The following is a 20523-nucleotide window of genomic DNA, read 5'->3' as shown; positions in this document are numbered from 1 at the left end:
GTGCTTAGTTTCATATTTTGCTTCTTTGTGCAGATCTTGGCAAAAAAAAGGTGAAAAGTGGTGTGTGGAGGTTGGCTATGTTTTATGGCAGGAGCCTTTGAAGTTAGTGGAGTGTTCCACCAAAACAGCAACCACCACATACTGGAAAATGGGAACATAAACTGACCTGAAGTTGTAGTGGGAGTAATGGGAATGGGAGGCTAGGGACTATCATGTCCCAAATTAAGAAAAGAACATGCACCTCCCCTTGCTGTGTTTATGCCCAGGATCCCACCTGCAAGGCTTGGAATTAGGCACTTAGTAGGTGGTAGGTGATCATCTGTTGTTGCAGCAGACAGAAGGTAGATCTATTTTTAAAAAATAACCAGATGACTTTCAGCTGTAGTAGTAATATCAAAAGGCTTCTCTCTCCACCACCCAAAATTAGACTGTTAGAATCCTTGAACCATACTAACTCAAATGCAGATTTCACCCCCTCTTGTATATGACACATGAGACTCTGTCCCTTGAGCTTCCTTTTCTTTATCTTGCTTTGATCCCAAGTCACTATTTTGTACCTCCCTCCCATTGGTGGACCTTGAACATTCAGACACAAACAGGGCTGAGCCAACCCATCTTGCTTTCTGAAGCAAAAGACAAGATGGCACTCTCATTCCATCCGCAGAAGTCAGTTGGGCTGTCAGTTGAATCTTCCTTCAACCCTAGCAAGAAGACAGCATCTTCCACCATACCAAAGGGGATCAGTCAAGGTTGTGGGGTAATGCCATGCACAGCACTGCCCTCAAACAGAGGGGTGTGGCTAGGGGGTGGGTTTCAGGAGGTACAGCTCTGTCAAAATGGCCCCTCACATTTCCAAGCATCTGTGCATGAGGCAACCTTTTCACTATTCCTTATGCTAAGGGTCAGACTTGAGAAAACAAAGTGGATCTCACAAGGCTGAAGTTTGCCCACACCTGATTGATTCAATGTGTATCTCCTTTTTATATGTACAGTCATCTAGCAAATCAGTGGACTCTGAGCTTTCAGGCAGCAAGGGACCAAATCATCAGGACTCTGTTAAGTACCACAATATGGCATCTGGGTTTGGGCTTGGCATTGTGGTGTAGTTAGTGAAACTCTTCTGAGCCTGTTTTTGTTGGCCATTGGGAATTAAAAACAGCTGGTTCACCTAGCCAGGCTCTTTCTAATTCCTTATGCCACTCGCTTTAGCTGGTGGGTATTTTAAATTAGTTCATCATTATTAAGGGAGACCGGCAGGTACTGCAAATTATCTTGATGACAATTGCTTAGATGGTGCGAAATATTAAGTCACCAAGGCAGAAGGGCTATGAACTGCCTGTCGTCCTCAATGACCCTAGCACTAAATTGCGTAGATGGATATTGGCATGAGAATGGACAAAAACGACGTTTCCCCCTCTGTAAGAGGCTGGCACTGAATGCTGCCTCTTTGCTGCCCAGGAGTTCACCTTTGAAGATAACATGTCAATAGAAATTGGCTCATTACCATGCTGGCTGCCAAAACTTTTCAAAGCTTGTTTCTCTTCGGGAAACAGGGTCCTCCAGGCAATGTCCTCCTCTCTGCCTGCAGGAAAAGGTTAGCTGCTTAAAAAATGAACCTCCAGCAGCCCCCTCGCCTCTTTAAAAATTCCTGTCTACCAACTGTATTAGTGCCAATGGGACTTAATTGGGCTGCCACTGCAAAAAAAAATTTAAAAAATTGTCACAAGATTGCCAGAGCCTGTGCTAGGTCTTGACATTGGAAAAGAACATTTCCTAACAGGGGAAACTGCATGGGATGGCAATGTGTTGCTGAGCACTCCCTGGCTTATTTGCAAGCTTTTTTAAAAGTTAAGGAAGGCTCTTGCTGTGGCAAACAATTCTCACAATAATTGGACTCCAGGTTAATAGCCCCTGAATTTTCTTTCATTGATTTACCTGACCACAGATGGAGTGATTAGAGAGTGAGGTTTAAGAGGTAGAGCTAGATAGGTTACAAAACTGTTCACAGCATTTGCAGGATATGCTGCAGAATCCCAGACTCAGCTTATTCTCTGTCTGGGTGCCTCTACCTTAGTTTCCATCTCCTTCACGCCCCCCAAACTGAGGTAGCGGGTAGCCCTGGTCCTGGGTGAAATGGCATTTGCTCCTCTATCGCAGGCTGTCTTGGGCTGGCTAAAAATCCCTTCTTTGCTCTTCCCCCTACTCCTGGCCATGTCATGCCAAGAGCAACAAACCACAAGCCTTGGCATGTCCTGCAGTCTGAACCTGAGCTCATGGTTTCTTTTACACCAAACAAACTACAAAGCTGTAACCAAGGTTTGTTCTTAGCTTACCACTCATGGTTTGTTTGGGAGGAAATCACAGTTTGCATTAAACCAAAGTTACACACCAACTTTGGTTTAACCTGGTGCCCACCACTGTGGCTAAGTGACAGACCAAGCAAAGGGACAGGTCAGTGCTTTAGGGTTGCCTGCAGACAGGAGGGTGAGACAAAGCAGGATCAGCACCATGGAGAGGGACCTTGGTGTCAGTGCCAGCATTATCCTTCAGCTGAGGCCGAACATGTACGTTGTCTCAGCAGTGTCCAGGAATAACTGGCAGATCTTTTGAATAGCATAAGCTTGATACACGTTGACTAGGGGCCCTACCCCATGGATGCTGGGCAGTTAAAAGTCTGGTGCGATCCTCTGCAGCTGTTGGCTTCTTCCAGGCTCTGGGGTTTCAAGTTGTAGGGATATCTCCTCAGAGCTTTCCTCATCCTCCAGAGAATCTGTGGACCAGAGTCTAGCAGCAGAAGTATATCCTTGGGGTTCAGTGAAAGAGATATGTGACCCTGACATCACATGGACAGACCAGAATGTGAATCCTTGGGGCTCCTCCTTGGGGCTGCAGCTGGAGGGGGGGCTCTACCTCTGAAGGCTCCTGTTCTTGGGCCATGACAGTGTGTAGTAAACACAACCACTGAGATCCCAAGTTTGTAGTAATGAGTTAGGCTGGGCCTACCCATTAAACCAGCTAGGTAGGCCTGGTTCCCTGGGCCCTCTGAACTCCCCACTCCCATTCAGCTGACTTAAACTTTTGCCTCACTCTGCCAAATAGCAGAGCTGGCCCTGTGACCATTGTAGTTTGCTCTAGGCTGTAACTTGAGTAGTCACGTACTTCTCCTCCTTAGTTGGAAACTCTATATAGCTGAGGAGGGAGCCAAACAATTATTTTTTATTACTTCCTGCTTTAATATTTATTTAAAACTTCTCTAGCAAAGACAAAAAATAATTATGACACTGTCCACTAAAAAGAGGGCAAGGAAATGGGCAAGCTGGGGGAAAAGATACTTCGCTTACAGCTATAACTCTGTTTGAAAATATTTTATGTTAAGAAAGAAGTAGCAAAAGCAAAAGAGTAGGATGCCACATAACAATAAAGCCTAAGTAAAATATATAACATTAACAAATTTAGTCTTATCTTCTACAAACCAAGCACAAGGAGGAATCTTTTTTCCATTTCCACAATTCCACCCATCATACTTTTTCATATTCTCTTCTAGTCCTTATCTCAGAACCTGAGAAATCCCCCCATCATTCCTGTCATTTGGCTTCTCAATAGAAATCACAAATACATTCTATCCCAAACATGTTACCCATTTGCTACCGGGTTATGTTCAATGTGTTACGAATATAAAGCCTTGACGACTTGGGACCAGTTTACCTGCAAGATCACTTTGCCCCATATATGCCCACTTGGCCACTTCATCTGCAGAACTGGGACTGTTACAGGTGCCACATAATAATAACCCTTATGCATTTGTAAGAAATTTATCTTTTAGAGTGGCAGCATCTACACCTTGGAACTCCCTACCTATTGACACCAGGCAGCAGCTGAAAATTAATACATCCCACAGCAGAGGTGCCACACTGAACAACTGAAAATGCAAAATAGGGAAGGCAGTGTCTTCTATGGGACTGGTTTCCATTGGTGCTGGAATGCTGATCCTTTCGTGTTACGCATAATTCTTCTGCAATAGTGAGGACATCCTTATTTTATTTTTACTCCACCGAAAGAAACGTTGTCCTTATTTTGTCTTTCTTGACAAGCAATTTGTTGGCGATTGAATTCCAAACCTTGGACTTGAAGTCGTGGAAGCCTTTGACTAATTAAAACACTGTAAAAATACAGTTTTTTAGTAGCCATGCTTGACAGGCTTCCTGAACATTCCTTGATATATTTGTGCATTTGTCTTCTTCTCCTGGGAACAGTGCGTGCTCTTAAAAATCAGTAACCTATGCAGGTCTCAGGTTTCTTTTTGGGGCTGTTTCCCATCGTACCTTCCTGGTGGATGAAGTCAGGCATGGTAGGCTGAAATACTGGCGTATTTCATAGCAAAACTTGAACTGTTAAGTTCAAGGCAGACAGGCCCAGTGAGGACCTTGCATGCTTTAACAAAAGCTTTCAAGGAAGCAGGGTATCAAATTATCATGTTTTGTGTTAAAGACATTAATGTATTTAAATGTGTTATTTTAATCCCTGTTGCAACATAGAAACAGGAGGATATAATAGTAGCATCTGTTTAAAGCACAGCTTCCCCTCTCACCTTCACTTTTCACAAAAGTACCCATAAAGATTACGCAGCAGTGGGGAAAACACACTGTACTAAAATTTCAGGGAAGAAGGAAACGGCACATAAATCGCACATGGGATTTGATTCATTTCAATTGTTTTCTTATCCATTTGATGCAAATTAGTGCAGGGAAAGAGCCAGAGGTGCTAAGTTTTGTATATATGCACACTGTTTTGAACAGCCAGTGATTATTGGGGAGGATCTCGAGAGTGTGAGTATTCCCACACAACTAAGTCCATTTTCACCAGAGGCCCTTAAAAAACATCTGCCAGATAATGTCATGTTGACCTTTGTTCAGAACGTTCAGGTGTTAATGTTCTTCTTGTCTTCCAAATAATACCTTCACCTTTTCCTGTTGTAGGTCAATACTCTGCCTGCCCCCAAGATGCTGACTCTAAGAGCTTCTAACACATAATACAAAAACACATACCATAATAACAAAAGAAACAATACTCCCCCCCACAGTTTAAAAGGCTGTAGATTGTTTAAATAGCCAAAAAGCCTGGGAGAAAAGGAATGTTTTGCATAAAGATATGAACTTCACAGAAGAAAGCATTCCACAGGCAGGGAGCCACTGCAGAAAAGGCCCTTTCTCACGTTGCTGCCCTCCAGACTTCTTGCAGAGGAGGCACACGAAGAAGGGCCTCAGATGATGATCACAGGGTTTGAGTTGGTTCATATGGGGAGAAGCAGTCCTTGAGGCATTGTGGTCCTAAGTCATTTAAGGCTTTATAGGTCAAAATCAGCATGGCCTTGGCCCAGTATACCTGAAGGAGCGTCTCCACCCCCATCATTCAACCCGGACACTGAGGTCCAGTGCTGAGGGCCTTCTGGCAGTTCCCTCGCTGCGAGAAGCCAAGCTACAGGGAACCAGGCAGACGGCCTTCTCAGTAGTGGCACCCGCCCTGTGGAACGCCCTCCCACCAGATGTCAAAGAGAAGAACTACCACCAGACTTTTAGAAGATGCCTGAAGGCAGCCCTGTTTAGGGAAGCTTTTAATGTTTAATAGATTATTGTATTTTAATATTCTGTTGGAAGCCGCCCAGAGTGGCTGGGGAATAAATTATTATTATTATTATTATTATTATTATTATTATTATTATTATTCCTGGAAACTAATTGGCAGCCTTTGTAGTCGGACCAGGATTGGCAGCATATGCTCAAACTGTCTTGCCCCAGTGAGCAACCTGACCATTGAAGTCTTCACTAGCTGAAATTTCTGAACCGATCAGAGTGTCATCTCTGCCGCATTAACAACTGGGGACCAGTTTACCTGCAATATCACTTTACCCCACGTATGCCCACTCAACTGCTTCAGTCTGTGGAACTGCCTACAGGTGGCACATCATATTTTAGTGTGGCAGCTCCTAAACTTTGGAACTCCCTGCCTATTAACATTAAGTAATGACTGCAAATTAGTATGTACCACAGCAGAGAGAAGGCTGGCCAGCATTATCTCACTGCTGTGATAGTTTTCATACACAGGAGCATTCACTAACACAGTTCCCCCCCACCTGCTGTCTCAAGAGAAACAGTCCAGAATTCTATCACTTCCGATTATTATCTTACTCTGCATAATGTGTAAGTCAGCTCTGATATTCCATAATTTCAGTCTGGCAGTGCAAAGCAATAAAAAGGTTTATGTTTTTGGCATAGTCTTTCCAGATTCATTTCCTATCTGGGTAATAAAAGAATGCTGAGCAACCACTACTCCAGTTTACAATAACTCAGATAAAGAAATCATGTTAACAGCAGTGTGTGTGTGTTTCTGAGCTTCCCCTGGACCCTGAGAAGGAACGGTTCAGTTTTCCCACTAAGCAAAGTGCATGCACAGAAGGATCTCAGGGTATACAATGAAGCCTCTGTCATGCGGACCTTGCTTATTCCCAACCTGCTACTTTTTGCAAAAAGGGTCAAATCCCCACTGGGTTTCAAATAAGGCATGTTTGAATAATTAGCCATCTGGCTTCCACCAGGATGTCTGGCACAGAAAAGATGCAGCCTCACTCCTGTGTCTCTTCTTCCAGTCAGGCTACCTCCTCTTGTTCCTGAACTGAACACCTTCCTTTCTGAGCCCCCAACCCCTGCATACGTAACCTTTGAGAAGCTCCCACACAGGAGCTGCCTGGCTTTAGGGAAGGAGGAATCAGTCTATTTCCAGTGTGTGTCAGTTTTATATGGGCGTCTTCGTAAGTCCACTCTGTCTTCTTTCCAGAGCAATCTGCAAATTATTGTTATTTTAATTAAACACAATAATTCACATTTTTTTCTGTGAAAAATAAGAATTCAAGATTTGCATCCTTGCACGTATTTTATACCAAATGTGCATTTTCTTGTATGTATTTTAACCTAATAATACTTGTCTCTATAAGCACTTGGGAATGTTCTTAGAGAAATGTATCGCCAAAGTTGGAGAAGTGTGAAAACTGAAGGTTAACTGGGTTCCAATCCACATATGAACCCTGAAATCTCCTTCCTGTATTGCATGGTCTGCCACTGGGCTGTGTCTCCTTACCATCCTGCGTGAAACTTGATGTTCAGCTGTGAGGAAGCTGCAGTTATGCAGCTGGCAGCAAATCCCTTCCCTAAATTTTAACATCAGCTGGGAGGATGTGCTTCCAACCTGGCAACTGGGGTTGGGGTCTCCCCTAGGGCTGCAGTGGCTCTTTTCAGTCTCCCTCTCTTTGTTATACAACAAAGGGTCCTATGTGAAAATGTACCTCAATCCCGTTTGCATGTTTGTGATGTCCAAGGGTTTTTAACAAAAAAGATTGACTCTACTCTTATGCTGAGCTGCGTGCAGACAAATTTGAGGCATTGGCCCCAGTATCCAAAACACACATTTTCACTAAATGTGGGTAGTTGCAATTTGTACGCTCAGGATGGGGAGCCGGTGGAACCATGTGTTGTTGGACTACAACTCCCATCATCCTTTACCATTGGCTGTGCTGGCTGGGATTGATGGGAGGTGGACTCAAACCACATCTGGGGAGCCTCAGGTTTCCCCTTCCAATTGTAGAGTAGTTTACTTTGATTATGTCTCCATCCCCAGTAGTTCTGAATACCTGATAGTAAAACTTTCCAAGCTGAAATATCAAGGGGGGAGGGAATTGACCATCCCTGTTAAAACTATTTCTTTTAGTAAATGGGATTTATTTTGCTTTCTTCTTCTTCTTCTTCTTCTCCTCGCTGAAATATGACTTGAAGATAGTCAAATGCAAAAATGATTAAGATCTCAAACCTATGAGAAGCTGATTTGGCAAGCAAAACGAGTGGTGGAGCATGCACTTCATTGTGAATTAATTGTCACCACTAATGTGGGTAAAAGGTAGCTGGCTCTTCTCCTGGCTCACAGAAACACCTAGGACTCCTAACTGATTTACTCCACATATGCATGCCTCTGTTTTGGCTAAAACTCTGTCTGGAATTTTAACTTTAACGGTTGCAAAGAGGGATGAAGCTAGACCATAGTTTTGGCAGCATCTTATGTCATGAGCAACACATAAATGTTAGACTCTAGCACTAATGAGCTTCAGCGTTGCCTTGATCTCGTTTTATAAATTTAACAGCTCTGTGAAATTATTAGTAACAAAGTTTATAATTTTTCCTTGCTTTTCAGTAAGACTGAGCCAAATCATTTTATAATATTTCAGCATGAGGGCTTAATAAGCTACCCAGTGTGAATTCCACACACAAACAATATTAAGAATAAAACGTGTTTTTAAAAAATAAATGGCTGGGCAAATCTCCTTGACCCCTAGTCTTATCTTATGCATGAAAGCCTTTTGAAAGACAAAAGTAAGTGCTTGAAGGCTATTTGTATAACTTTCCGGTTAATTAAATGTGTATCTAGAGTACTCTGAGAAACTGCGACTTCCTAGGGAGGAAACCATGCAGATTCATAACTTTGAGATGATTGAGGTTTACATGGGAAGGAGGTTACCTTGATTACATAATGACCCGAGCAATAAGTTGGTGAGTGAATACTTTAGCATACAGGGGAACATGAGCCGCCCCCCGCCCCCAAAGTTATTGGACTCTCAAATTCCACCAGACCCAGCTATCATGGCCCATGGTCAGCAATAATGGGAATTGTAGTCCAGCAATATCCAGAGGACCACAGATTGCGTTGCATCAAAACTCCTCATATTGCCGTCTTCCTGCTCAAGAAGTTACTACTTTTGCTGTTCAATATGGCACCCATGTGGGTTATACTACTGAAAACATAGACTTCGAAACGTAGTTGTTGGCAGGAGTTCCTGAAACACCTGCTGAGATGCAGAGCAGAGAATGCAGTGAAGGGAACTTTCAGACTGGCTGATTATTGAGCATCGATGCTGAGACTTTTGTGTGGATAAAATTGACAGCTAGTGTTTTCTGCCCCACACTTTCTGTCACTTTTCTTATCAGACTTTTTTTTTAATAAAAAATGATGGTATAATTGCAGTTAAAAATCCAGGATAACAATCAAAATTATGTGAGAATTAACACACAACATAATGTTCACCCTACATTAGTTTTGTGGGCCAAGTATTGCCGTCTCAGTTTGAGACCTCTCATTGAAGCAACTGGGGAAATTGAACTTAGTTGTGTGTGACAATTAAAAATAAACATTTTTCAGTTACCGATTTTTCCCCCCAGTCTGGTGTTTCTGATGCATATTACATTCATGTATACAAAGCCATTTTCATAGTTCTTAAAAAGCTACTAAGCATTCACGTTTGTGACCTGTGCTCATGTTACTTATTTACAGATAAATAAGAATACAGTGCTTTATTTCTATATGCGTTTGAGGGGAAGGAGGATTTGGCATGCGCTCTATAAACTTGATGTGTTGGATCAGGAAACGTTCCAGTTACTGCCCTTTTTATATGTCTAAATCTAGATTACAGCTGTCCCTCTGGAAAGCCATGCATATAGCTTAGCATGTGGGGAATTGACCGGCATTTTCTCTTCTCCTTCCTAGGGTGTCTCCTCTGCAGAAGTCTGAAATCGTAGACATGGTAAAGAAGCATGTGAATGCCATCACTCTGGCCATTGGGGATGGTGCCAATGACGTGGGGATGATCCAGACAGCTCACGTTGGAGTGGGGATCAGCGGCAACGAAGGCATGCAGGCGACCAACTCCTCCGATTACGCGATAGCCCAGGTTAGAGTCCCGCAAGCGAGCAGCTGTCATATCCTGTTGAAATAAGCATTGGCTGCAGGAGCAGGATGAACACCTCATTGCTGACCTAGAGGCCAAGCAGATTTTCCTCTCTCTTTTCCGTTTGAGGCTGCAGCCTTAAAGCAGATATCTCACAAGTGCTTAGGATCCTTTCCATGGTGCCGGGCCATGGGCCATCTTCTCCCGAAGGCTTAGGTTTCTCTCTACTTGCCGCTGTTCTTCAGACTCCAGTAATTGGGTCGAGAGAAGATAGTCATTACAGCTGTTGAAGCTCTGCTAATGATATATATGTATATATATTCTTCCTCTTGACTTGGACACCTGTTGGTGGAGTATATTCCTGTTCGGCAATAGTAAATGGCGCTCTCGTTTTTCTTTTCAGTGACTTCAGGAGAAAACTATGAAGGATAGCTTACGATTTCTATTCTAGTTCTTCAGTTGCGGCCCATAGGGTTCAGGAGAGAGCAGTCAGCGATGGGTGAAATTTGCCTTTTGGGAGAGGGTCGCATCAATGATTCAAATGTTCTCTAAACTTTGACTGCATTTTCCTTAGAAGACAAAAATTTAAAATGTAGAAAAAGGTTATCTATTAAAAAGAGCTTAATAAAGTGATACCTTAATGTATCGCTGTAATATCTGCAGTGTTCAAACATACTTATCATCGTCTTGGAGGCTTAGCTTTATTGATTTTAATATCCTGACCACCTCCAGATGACCTGTTTGTTGAGCATTCATTCTGAATTGCTGCACAAAGCTTATGTGGAGGTAATATTATATACAGCCTTAACTGAGCATTTGTTCTTATTTGTTTGCGGGGCAGGTACATAACAATTTGGATTCTTCCTGCATTTAACCCGGTTTCCTTGCGGGGTGGAAGTGTTTCAGTGCATCTCCCTGTCACTTTCCAAACTGCACAAAACCTGTTGGGTTTCTCTTTTTTAAAGTGGGCTTGTTGCATTAGGGTGACAGAGTGCTTTAATCTACTTTAAATGCGCAAACCTAAAGTTCTGGCATGTTATTCAGACACTCCCACAAAATACTGACAGCCTGGAGGCACCCCTTATCTGCTGAAGAGAAGCAGATATTCGTTTCCTTTAAGCAGATGATACGCAGCACAGGAACCCCAGATTGAATAGTTCCAACTGGTGTCAATGCTTACCATAGCTCTGAGTGATTCTCACTCAGGAGTCCCATTCACACCTCAGAGTAAGCCCATTTTTTTTTTTAAATAAATTTTTATTGATTTTCCAACACATATTAAGTGACAATACAAAACAATACAAAAACAAACAAACATATAAACATGTATAATTTCTTAGCCTTCTTTTCCTTAAACCTTCTTTCAACGACTTCCCCATACCTCCTTTTTCTGCATCCTTGTTCTAAATCTTTCCAGCAACCCCTAATTTTATTTACTTATGGCACTTCCTTTAAATCTTTTTTCCCATATCCAATTGTTTATCGCTGCAATTCTATTTTGCATTACTCAAGACATTTTAGCACTCATTAATATTACAACAGTTTTTAAGGTAAACTTTAAATTTCTTCCAGTCTTCTTCCACCGTCTCTTTCCCTTGGTCTCGGATTCTGCCGGTCATCTCAGCCAGTCCCATGTAGTCAATCACCTTCGTCTGCCATTCTTCCAGTGTGGGTAGTTCTTGTGTCTTCCAGTACTTTGCTAAGAGTACTCTTGCTGCTGTAGTCGCATACATAAAAAACATCCTATCTTTCTTTGACACCAATTGGCCTACCATGCCCAAGAGAAAGGCCTCTGGTTTCTTCACAAAAGTGCATTTAAGCACTTTTTTCATTTCATTATAGATCCTTTCCCAAAAAGCCTTAATCTTTGGGCATGTCCACCAAAGGTGATAAAAAGTACCTTCAGTTTCATTACATTTCCAGCATTTGTTATTGGGCAAATGGTAAATTTTTGCAAGCTTGACTGGGGTCATGTACCACCTATAAATCATTTTCATAATATTCTCTCTTAAGGCATTACATGCCGTAAACTTTATGCCGGTGGTCCATAACTGTTCCCAGTCAGCAAACATAATGTCATGTCCAATGTCCTGTGCCCATTTAATCATAGCTGATTTAACCAACTCATCCTGTGTATTCCATTTCAACAGCAAGTTATACATTCTTGACAGATTCTTAGTACTGGGTTGCAAAAGCTCTGTTTCTAATTTCGACCTTTCCACCTGAAAGCCAATTTTCCTGTCCTGTTTAAAAACTTCATTTATCTGGTAATAATGAAGCCAATCTCTTACTTTGGACTTCAATTTCTCATAACTCTGCAATTTGACTTTTCCCTCTTCATACTCTATAATTTCCCAATATTTCGGCCATTTAGATTCCATATTTAATTTTTTCACTTCCTTAGCTTCCATCGGTGACAACCACCTGGGTGTTTTATTTTCCAGCAAATCTTTATATCTAATCCATACATTATATAGGGCTTTTCTAACGATATGGTTTTTGAAACCTTGATGGATCTTGACCTTGTCATACCATATATACGCATGCCAGCCAAATCTGTTATTGAACCCTTCCAAATCCAAAATATCTGTATTTTCAAGAAGCAGCCAGTTCTTCAGCCAGCAAAAGGCCGCTGATTCATAGTACAATTTTAAGTCCGGCAGGGCAAACCCCCCTCTTTCTTTTGCATCAGTTAGTATCTTAAATTTTATTCTGGGCTTTTTGCCCTGCCAGACAAATCTAGATATATCTTTTTGCCACCTCTTGAAACAATCCATTTTGTCCACAATCTGCAATGTTTGAAACAAAAATAACATTCTCGGCAAGACATTCATCTTAATAACAGCAATTCGGCCTAACAAGGAAAGTCTCAAACTTGACCATATTTCTAGATCTTTTTTCACTTCTGCCCAACATTTCTCACACTCCCACAAAATACTGACAGCCTGGAGGCACCCCTTATCACATTCAGACACTCCCACAAAATACTGACAGCCTGGAGGCACCCCTTATCTGCTGAAGAGAAGCAGATATTCGTTTCCTTTAAGCAGATGATACGCAGCACAGGAACCCCAGATTGAATAGTTCCAACTGGTGTCAATGCTTACCATAGCTCTGAGTGATTCTCACTCAGGAGTCCCATTCACACCTCAGAGTAAGCCCATTAACCGTGGCTTGAGACAAATGAGCAGCATGCCAGGGCATGCTCCTGAATCATTTTATACCACCCTTCGTTGATCTGAGAGCCTTGCTTCTTTGTGACATGCAAAACAGCATTTTGGTTTGGAGAAGGGTTGGTGGAGTGTATTCGCTACCCTGGACTTCAGGAGGAAGGTTGGGATATTAATATAATAATAATAATGATAGTGGTTGTTGTTTTAAAACGTGGTTTTTCTGCATTCCTCGGGGAGGTATGCAGGAGCCACTGGCTTGCCCCCCGTTTTCCCAAACCTGCACATCCACGTGCAAGTGACTTGTTCTGAAAATAAGAGTCACCCTTCATTGTTAAAACCTCCATGCTTCCACTATGGTTGTTACTGCAGAGAACTGCAACAGCAGGATTCAGCCTTCCCATCAAGGTCAATTTGTCTTTTGAAATCTCCTCCCACTTTCACTCTAATCCTGGCATCATGTTTCCTGTTGTTGCAGTTCTCTGCAGTAGTGACTATAGTGGAAGCATGGAGGTTTAACACTGAAGCGCGACTCTTATTCTCATTCAATAATTAGCCGATGGAAAACGCAGCCGTGGGTGTGGTGCTTTTAATGTATTTCTCTTCCCTCTTGGTTTTAATGCATCTGTGTAGGGGGTTTACTGTCTATTTCTTGGTTGTAATTTGCTTTGGGTTTCTGGACAAGATAAAGCGACTGACAAATGTAATAAATAAAACAAAACAAATACAAGGGAAACGTGACCTGAGGCCACAAAGAATACGTTCCTTCGGTTGAAAAACAACAGAGTGCATCTTTTGAAAACATCTCTTGCCTTCCAAGTTGTGGAAATGCTCCACCAGCTTGTTTATAGTGACTAGAATTTCTTGAGGCAGTGCAGAAATTGGATGCAGATTTTACTGTTATCCAAAAGAGGAATCTATTATCCTCAAGAAGGGATCACTTCAGTGATTCAGCCGCTAATAGAGAACCTTATTAAATGAATATTGGCCTCATGTTTCCTGAAGAAGACTGGATTATATTGCTTTCCCTCCATTTCACATCCTTCATTTCATTGAGATAATGAGTGCTGGCAGTCTCTCCAATGCCTGAGGCAAGCCCTGGCTGGCCGCCACCTTGCGGTTCCAACTGCCATGTGATTGATCCTACAAGGTGACAAGCACCACCGGTCTGATTCAGGGCTCAATCCCACGCTACTCTTTCATGCACACACACTAGGGATGGACAAGTCTGTCAATTTCATTTTTCTCATTTTCCCAGTCTTGGAAGTTTCGTTCGCCTCATTTCTGTGCAGTTTTTCTTTTAGAAGTCTTCATGAAAATTCTTACATTCCTCCCCTAATGCGCTTGCTTTTGTATAAAATTTTGTCCTTTGTATGCCTTTTTTTGTAAGCAAATTTCCCATACGAATTTTCGTACGGTATTTTCACTTGTACACAGATTTGCGTGTGTGCACACACTCCCCCCTAATGTGCAGGGTTTTGTATGCAATTTTTTAATTGGAGAAGTGTGAATTTTCGAAGATGCTTTATCCCAAGTCAGACCACTGGTACTGTCCACCTTGAATGACGGTGGCTCTCCAGGGTTTCAAACGGGTTCATAGCCCTACATGGAGTTGCCAAGGATTGAACCTGGGACCTGCTGAATTCAAAGTTGAGTCTCTACCACTGATCCACCCTCCTTTCCCATAGCTATGGTTTGGTTCATGTATAGGTTTGAGAAGTACAGATTCCTCTCCCATCTCTAACATATGCATTTCACATATGCCTCTATGAGAAAGCAAATATGTATGTATATTCAACATGCAAATGGAGCATTACTGCCATGATATCATGGTAGGGGGGTGTCAGGAGCTGGGTGAGGGATTGCTTTCTGATGAGTATTTAGAGACCATCAAAAACAAATGAAATCTGCACCATATGCATTTGTGGGAAATAGAAATCCTTGCCCCTTCCCCATTTTAGATCTCACATTCTCTCAGTTCCACCAGAGTCCAGGCTTATGTGTGTGTGTTCTCCAGTCTTGATACTAGACTCTCCAAGATGTTAAAAGATCAATTGTAGAATACCTGAGGCTTCAGAAGAGTTTTTGTTCCTACATTTTTGCTACAGACTGAGGAAAGTGCCTTGAGAGCCAAAGTAGTGTAGTCGATAGAGTAGCCTTCACCAAACTGGTGCCCTACAGACATTTTGGACTAAAACTCCCATCAGACGGGAACTGACATCCAAAACATCTGGAGGTCACCACAGAGGCTGAGTTAGTGTGCTTGATTTGCATTGGGGAAGCTGGGTTCAAAACCCTGCTCACCCATCAATCACTCTCAGTTGCCCTGGGAAAGTCATGATAAGTTAACCCATATTAAGGGATGTTTTGAGGGCTATTTGGAGGGGAAGCGGGATGCTGTATACCAGCCTGAGATTCTTGGAAGATGTTGTGATAAAGCTGGTAGCCAATTTTCATAAAGCAAAGAAAGAAGTAAAATTCAAAATGGTTCTGAAAAATGTAGGGAACATCAACAAAAAAGTAATTTGCCCAATGTGTTTCAGTGGAAACAATCCTCAGAGGCACAAGAATTCATTTTTTTTTTGAGTTATTCTAGTAAAACAACATCTCTCTGGGGATCTCATTAGTATTTTATTAAAGCTCCCTACATTTTTCAGTACCGTTTTGAGACTTGCCTCTTTTTCTTTAGTATCTGGCACTGCCCTCTTTTTCTTGGTCTACCAAGTCTTATAGGCCACGATGACTGGGGTTGTCATCCTATACACACTTGCCTGGGAATAAACCCCACTGAACACCATAGGACAAACTTCTGAATAAACATATATAGGTTTGCACCAGTTATGCTTTAATTCTGGGCACACAGCCCTGCTCTGACTAATCCAAAGACTTCTTGGAAGTCATACAGCGATGGAAAGTGAGTTGCATGGATTCACCATAAGTGCAGGCTTGCATTGTGTATTTCCCCCCACGTAAGACTTGTGCAGAACTGGATAATGTGTAACAAAGGCTGGTCTAGCAATAGATAACTTCAATGGCTTTCACCTTATGTGTAGACTCTAGCTTGCATCTCTCTACAGTGTAGTTTCATTGTTGGCCATTTTTCTTTCTCCAGTTTTCCTACTTGGAGAAGCTGTTACTTGTCCACGGAGCCTGGAGTTACAATCGAGTAACAAAATGCATATTGTACTGCTTTTATAAGAACGTGGTGCTGTATATTATAGAGGTGAGTACAACCAGGAGTATTCATCTTCTCCCACCTGCCCTGTTATTTGATTATAGTAACTTGAAAATTACTGTTAAACATTATGTGATGTGCCTCATATATAGTTACCTGTACCTTTCATAGATTATAAATTAACCACCTATGTGTAGTAAGCTGCTTGTGTGAGCCTGTCCCCACAAGGCTCAGGTATGTGCAGATGCCCTGTTCACATAACCTTGCATACATTCATCGCATCCCACAGCCGAAGGAAGTTCCAAAGTGAGGCACAGAAAATATGAAACTCCAAAATACAATTCACAACTAAATATCCATATAAAGGTTTGAATCAAGTATCACATAAACACAAAAACATCCACTTTGATTATTATTTACAATTTTGTTGCTAAATATATTTTTGTACTGCTATGTTTCAAAGTTAAACAACAATGCAAGCATAAAATTGGCAGGATGTGAAGAGGAGGAGACGTATGAACCTGAGGTTTGCGCTACCATGTAGACAACCTACTTACCTGGGCCACAGGTGAACCATCCCTCACTCTTCTGCTTAACTTCAATGGAGTTTTAATTAGGTTTCTTGAAGAATAGTTCTAATCAGCACCATGTAACTGAACCACACTGGAATGCCATTTTTGAGGTCACCATCCTGCCTTTTTTTTTGTTCCTCTTAGTAAAGGAGGAGATTGTTCTAAATGATGAAGCTTGAGGATAGCCAGACTGAAAAGTTTCAGAGGGCTACTTTTAGAAAGGGAACAAGTTTGGGTTAAGTAAACAATGAGGAAATGTCTGACAAAAAAACCCGTGCCCTCTGCCCCCTCCCCCTCCTGAGATCTCCGGGGTCATATTTCAACTTATTTCTCAACCCATCAAAAAATGTAAATGCTTTCTCTAGAATGCAAACTGGTAGCAGCTCATAATAACTTTTCACTAGAACTGCATTTTTATTGAGTTTACAGTACACATTTTCAACCGTGTTTTAAAGTTTCCATTGTCCCTTTTGATTATTATGTTAGGCTCTGATTTTATTAATTTACTGATTGTTTACTAGCTGTTGATACATGTAAAACATTGTTCCTTGATTCTGGTGACTTTGCAGATGTCATATAAATCCCTGTAGCATTAGAAGGAAAACACTTTCCCTTGAGAGGGGAGCTCTGGAAGCAATGCATATCCTGTTTGAAATCAATAGAAAAATGCTCACTGATTTTAATGGCTCTGGGTGGCACGTTTTGTATAATTAACAAGTGAGGAACAGAACCAGAACTGAGGGATGCTCCCTTTTTGTCAGGTTTCATTTATTCTGGCATTCATTGAATGCATTGCTTTGGTGAGGCAAAGATACATAGGTCTTGTTCACATGTTACTCTAAGCCAGTGTTTTCCAAACCTGGGTCTCCAGCTGTTTTTGAACTACAGTTTCCATAATCTCTGACCACTGGCCTGCTAGGTAGGGATGATGGGAGTTGTAGTCCAAAACCAGCTGGAGACCCAAGTTTGGGAAACACTGGCTTAGAGTAAGCCAGAGAAAAAGGCTTCTGCACAATCTAGGCCTCGGTTTGTGAAGCATGTAGATTCAGGGGGAAATCATGCTCCATGATGAAGAGCCTAAGTTAGATCATTTAAATGACTTGTCAAGTTATCGTTACTTCTGTTTTCAGGAAGAAAGGGAAATCTTGCTATGAAATGTGGTTTATGCAGTTGAATGTCATTGTAATCCAAAGACGTCCAAGTGGTAGTCAACTCTGATACACATTTTTTGGCCTCTCTTTGAAAATGTATCCAGATGTCTCTTCAGCCGTCTTAACAACCTCTAATTTCTATTGCTGCTGGTGACAGTTTATTCTATATTTCAACCCCCTGTTGTGTAAGGAAAATTACATCTGAATTGCTCAAGGGTTGCCCCTTCCATGACTTTAATCCATGATTGACTTGTTTTTGGATTCCTAATTTAGTATGTTAATCCCAAGAGTTGCCAAAGAATCAGTCACCAGGATAAATCCATGCAAGTTTCCGTTGCCTTGCTGTAATGTATTCTGCACAGTGGATCATTAGAGAGGAGTCCATCTTTATTGAAAGCTTTTGCCTCAAGGACTATGTAAGATTTTGTGAATGTTCAGCTGGAAACGATCAAACAAATACCTTTTCTTACTTTTCATTTCTCCAAAAAAATACATGCTTCACATGACACAATTTGTGATGCTTCAGCCTTCAATTACAAATTGAATTACAAATAGGGTTTCTTAGATAAACCCCCAAATTCTGTGAGCGCCCAATAGATTGTATATCTGCACATACTAGTGCATACAGCAAACATTTTCAGTGCTGTGATTTTGATTTATTTTTTTTAGTTGAGAGAAGGGTTGTGTATAGCATCACAAGTTCCCTGGGAAAGGACAATGCTGGACCAGCCAAGTGAAGGAAGTAATATATGAACTGGGTGCTCCATCCTTTTTTCCTGCTTGCTCAATTTCTCCTCAAAAAAGGGGGGAAGGACAAGTGTGGCTTCTGCACATTTGAGGGTTGACATAGAGCAGGGACCTGTGGCCCTCCAGATGTTTCTGGACTACATCATCCCTGACTGTTGCCCATGTTAGCTGGGGTTGGTGGGAGTTGGAGTCCCAACAGGTTACCCATCTCTGACACAGAGCACCCAACTCTTAATAACTTATTCCTTGGAGCTGTGGCACCACAGTAGGGATGGAAAGACCTGTCAATTTTTCAGTTTCTTTTTTCCAGTCTCCACATTTCTTCAGCAGTTTGCAAATGTTTCGCAATAAAATCCTCTTGAAAATTCTTCAAGCAATGTACTGCGAATTTCACCTGTAAAAACATTTTCTATGTTGTTTTGACTAAAGTGCACATTTTTGCAAGTAATTTATCCTAATGTAATGCATCTTTGTATGTTATTTTCACCAATACTCACTTTTATGCAAACTTTCCCCTAATATACGCATTTTTATAAACTTTGGTTGGTTGGAAAACTGCATCGCAAAATTCAGAAAAGTGTGAATTCCTAAGCATGGGTGCATCCCACTTCTCATGTTGTTTCAGAAACTGCAAATTTGATAGATTTTGCTTTAAATGCAAACTGGTTTGAATCCCCTCACATCTCTACCTCAGGGCCATTCCATGTGGAAGTATTTTCGAATGCCTGAATCCTGGCTTAGATTATTTTAGTATTTATAACTTTATATTTTATCATTCATGCAGCATCGTAAGTTGCTTCTGAACGCAAAATACCTAGCACAATGGAAATAATTATCTGAATGCAATACAGGGAGTAAGTGTCTAGGAATTCTGGGTTCCTTAATGCTCTGGCCCTGTGGTCAGTTAGTTAACATAACAATTGTCAAAGTGCATTTGTAAAATAATTTCCTTCTCTTTGAATGTTACAATGTAAACCACATATATGAAATTACTGTCTGACAGAGAGAATTAAGTGACAGACTCCTGCCAAAAGGATTCAGGGGCATATTGGACCAATTAGCCTGTAATTCTGTTTTGAATTCAGAAGCTCTTTCTTGATTCCAAAATATATTTTTTTAAAAACTGCCTTGTCAGCATGAAAGTATCAAAACTCGGTGAGAAATTGGGTATATTTGATCATTCTCAGAGAAGACTGGGAAGAGTGCGGGAACTGTCGTTCTGATGTATCATATTGAGGTATTGAATCAAACTGCGGCCAGAACAGATGGGAGAGTTTCAAAATCAACCTTCTTGTTAAAAGGAAATCATATCAGTCTATGAGAAAGAAACACAAAAATAGATACCTTTTACTAGATCAACCTTTGCCAACCAGAAGCCTTCCAGATGTTTTGGACCACAACTCCCATCAGCCCTAGCCAGCACTGGGAGCTGCAGTTCAAACCATTTTGAGGCAAAGGCTGGTTTAGACCATCTGCTTCTGCTCAGAGGTTCTGAGACTAAAACTGGTTTAATTGAAAAGTTATGCTACCTTTAGTTTGAACTGAGCAAGACCTACCCATTTAAAAATATTTACTAATCCTTTTATGTGCAATGTAAGGCATTATCATTGCAACCTTGGAACATGCTAGTAGCAGTGGATTCTAGGGCCATCCCAACAACCCTTAAACGACAGTGCCCAGAATTCTTTGAGGGGGAGGAACTGTGCTGTGTGTGCATTAAAGATATAGCGTGTACACAGACCACGAATTCAGTATCACAAAAAGAAATATTTTAAAGATGCTTCAAAATATTTGAAGGGGAGAGGAGCTGAATTGTATTACCTGCCTTCAATTTTTTACCAAAAAGAATATGATCGGTATCCACGATGTCGTCACAGTTGTCTGCAGAAAATTTTGCCCAGTGGGGTAACTTAGATAAGCTGTCAACAAAAACACGCCATTGCGG

General features: G+C 41.5%; 1 protein-coding gene across 7 annotated transcripts in view; it reads left to right on the top strand.

Annotated features, from left to right (window-relative positions):
- The window catches only part of ATP8A2 (ATPase phospholipid transporting 8A2), a 318241-nt gene that overhangs the window by 164161 nt on the left and 133557 nt on the right, over positions 1-20523 (top strand). For all 7 annotated transcript variants that reach the window (XM_053385915.1, XM_053385914.1, XM_053385918.1 and 4 more), the window contains 2 exons: positions 9583-9766; positions 16046-16156. In XM_053385915.1, the coding sequence (XP_053241890.1) occupies positions 9583-9766; positions 16046-16156 (295 nt within the window). The remainder of the gene's footprint in view (positions 1-9582; positions 9767-16045; positions 16157-20523) is intronic.

The sequence above is a fragment of the Podarcis raffonei genome, chromosome 4, assembly GCF_027172205.1.
Source record: "Podarcis raffonei isolate rPodRaf1 chromosome 4, rPodRaf1.pri, whole genome shotgun sequence".
Taxonomy (NCBI): Eukaryota; Metazoa; Chordata; class Lepidosauria; order Squamata; family Lacertidae; genus Podarcis; species Podarcis raffonei.
This window is presented reverse-complemented; position numbering and strand designations above follow the sequence as displayed.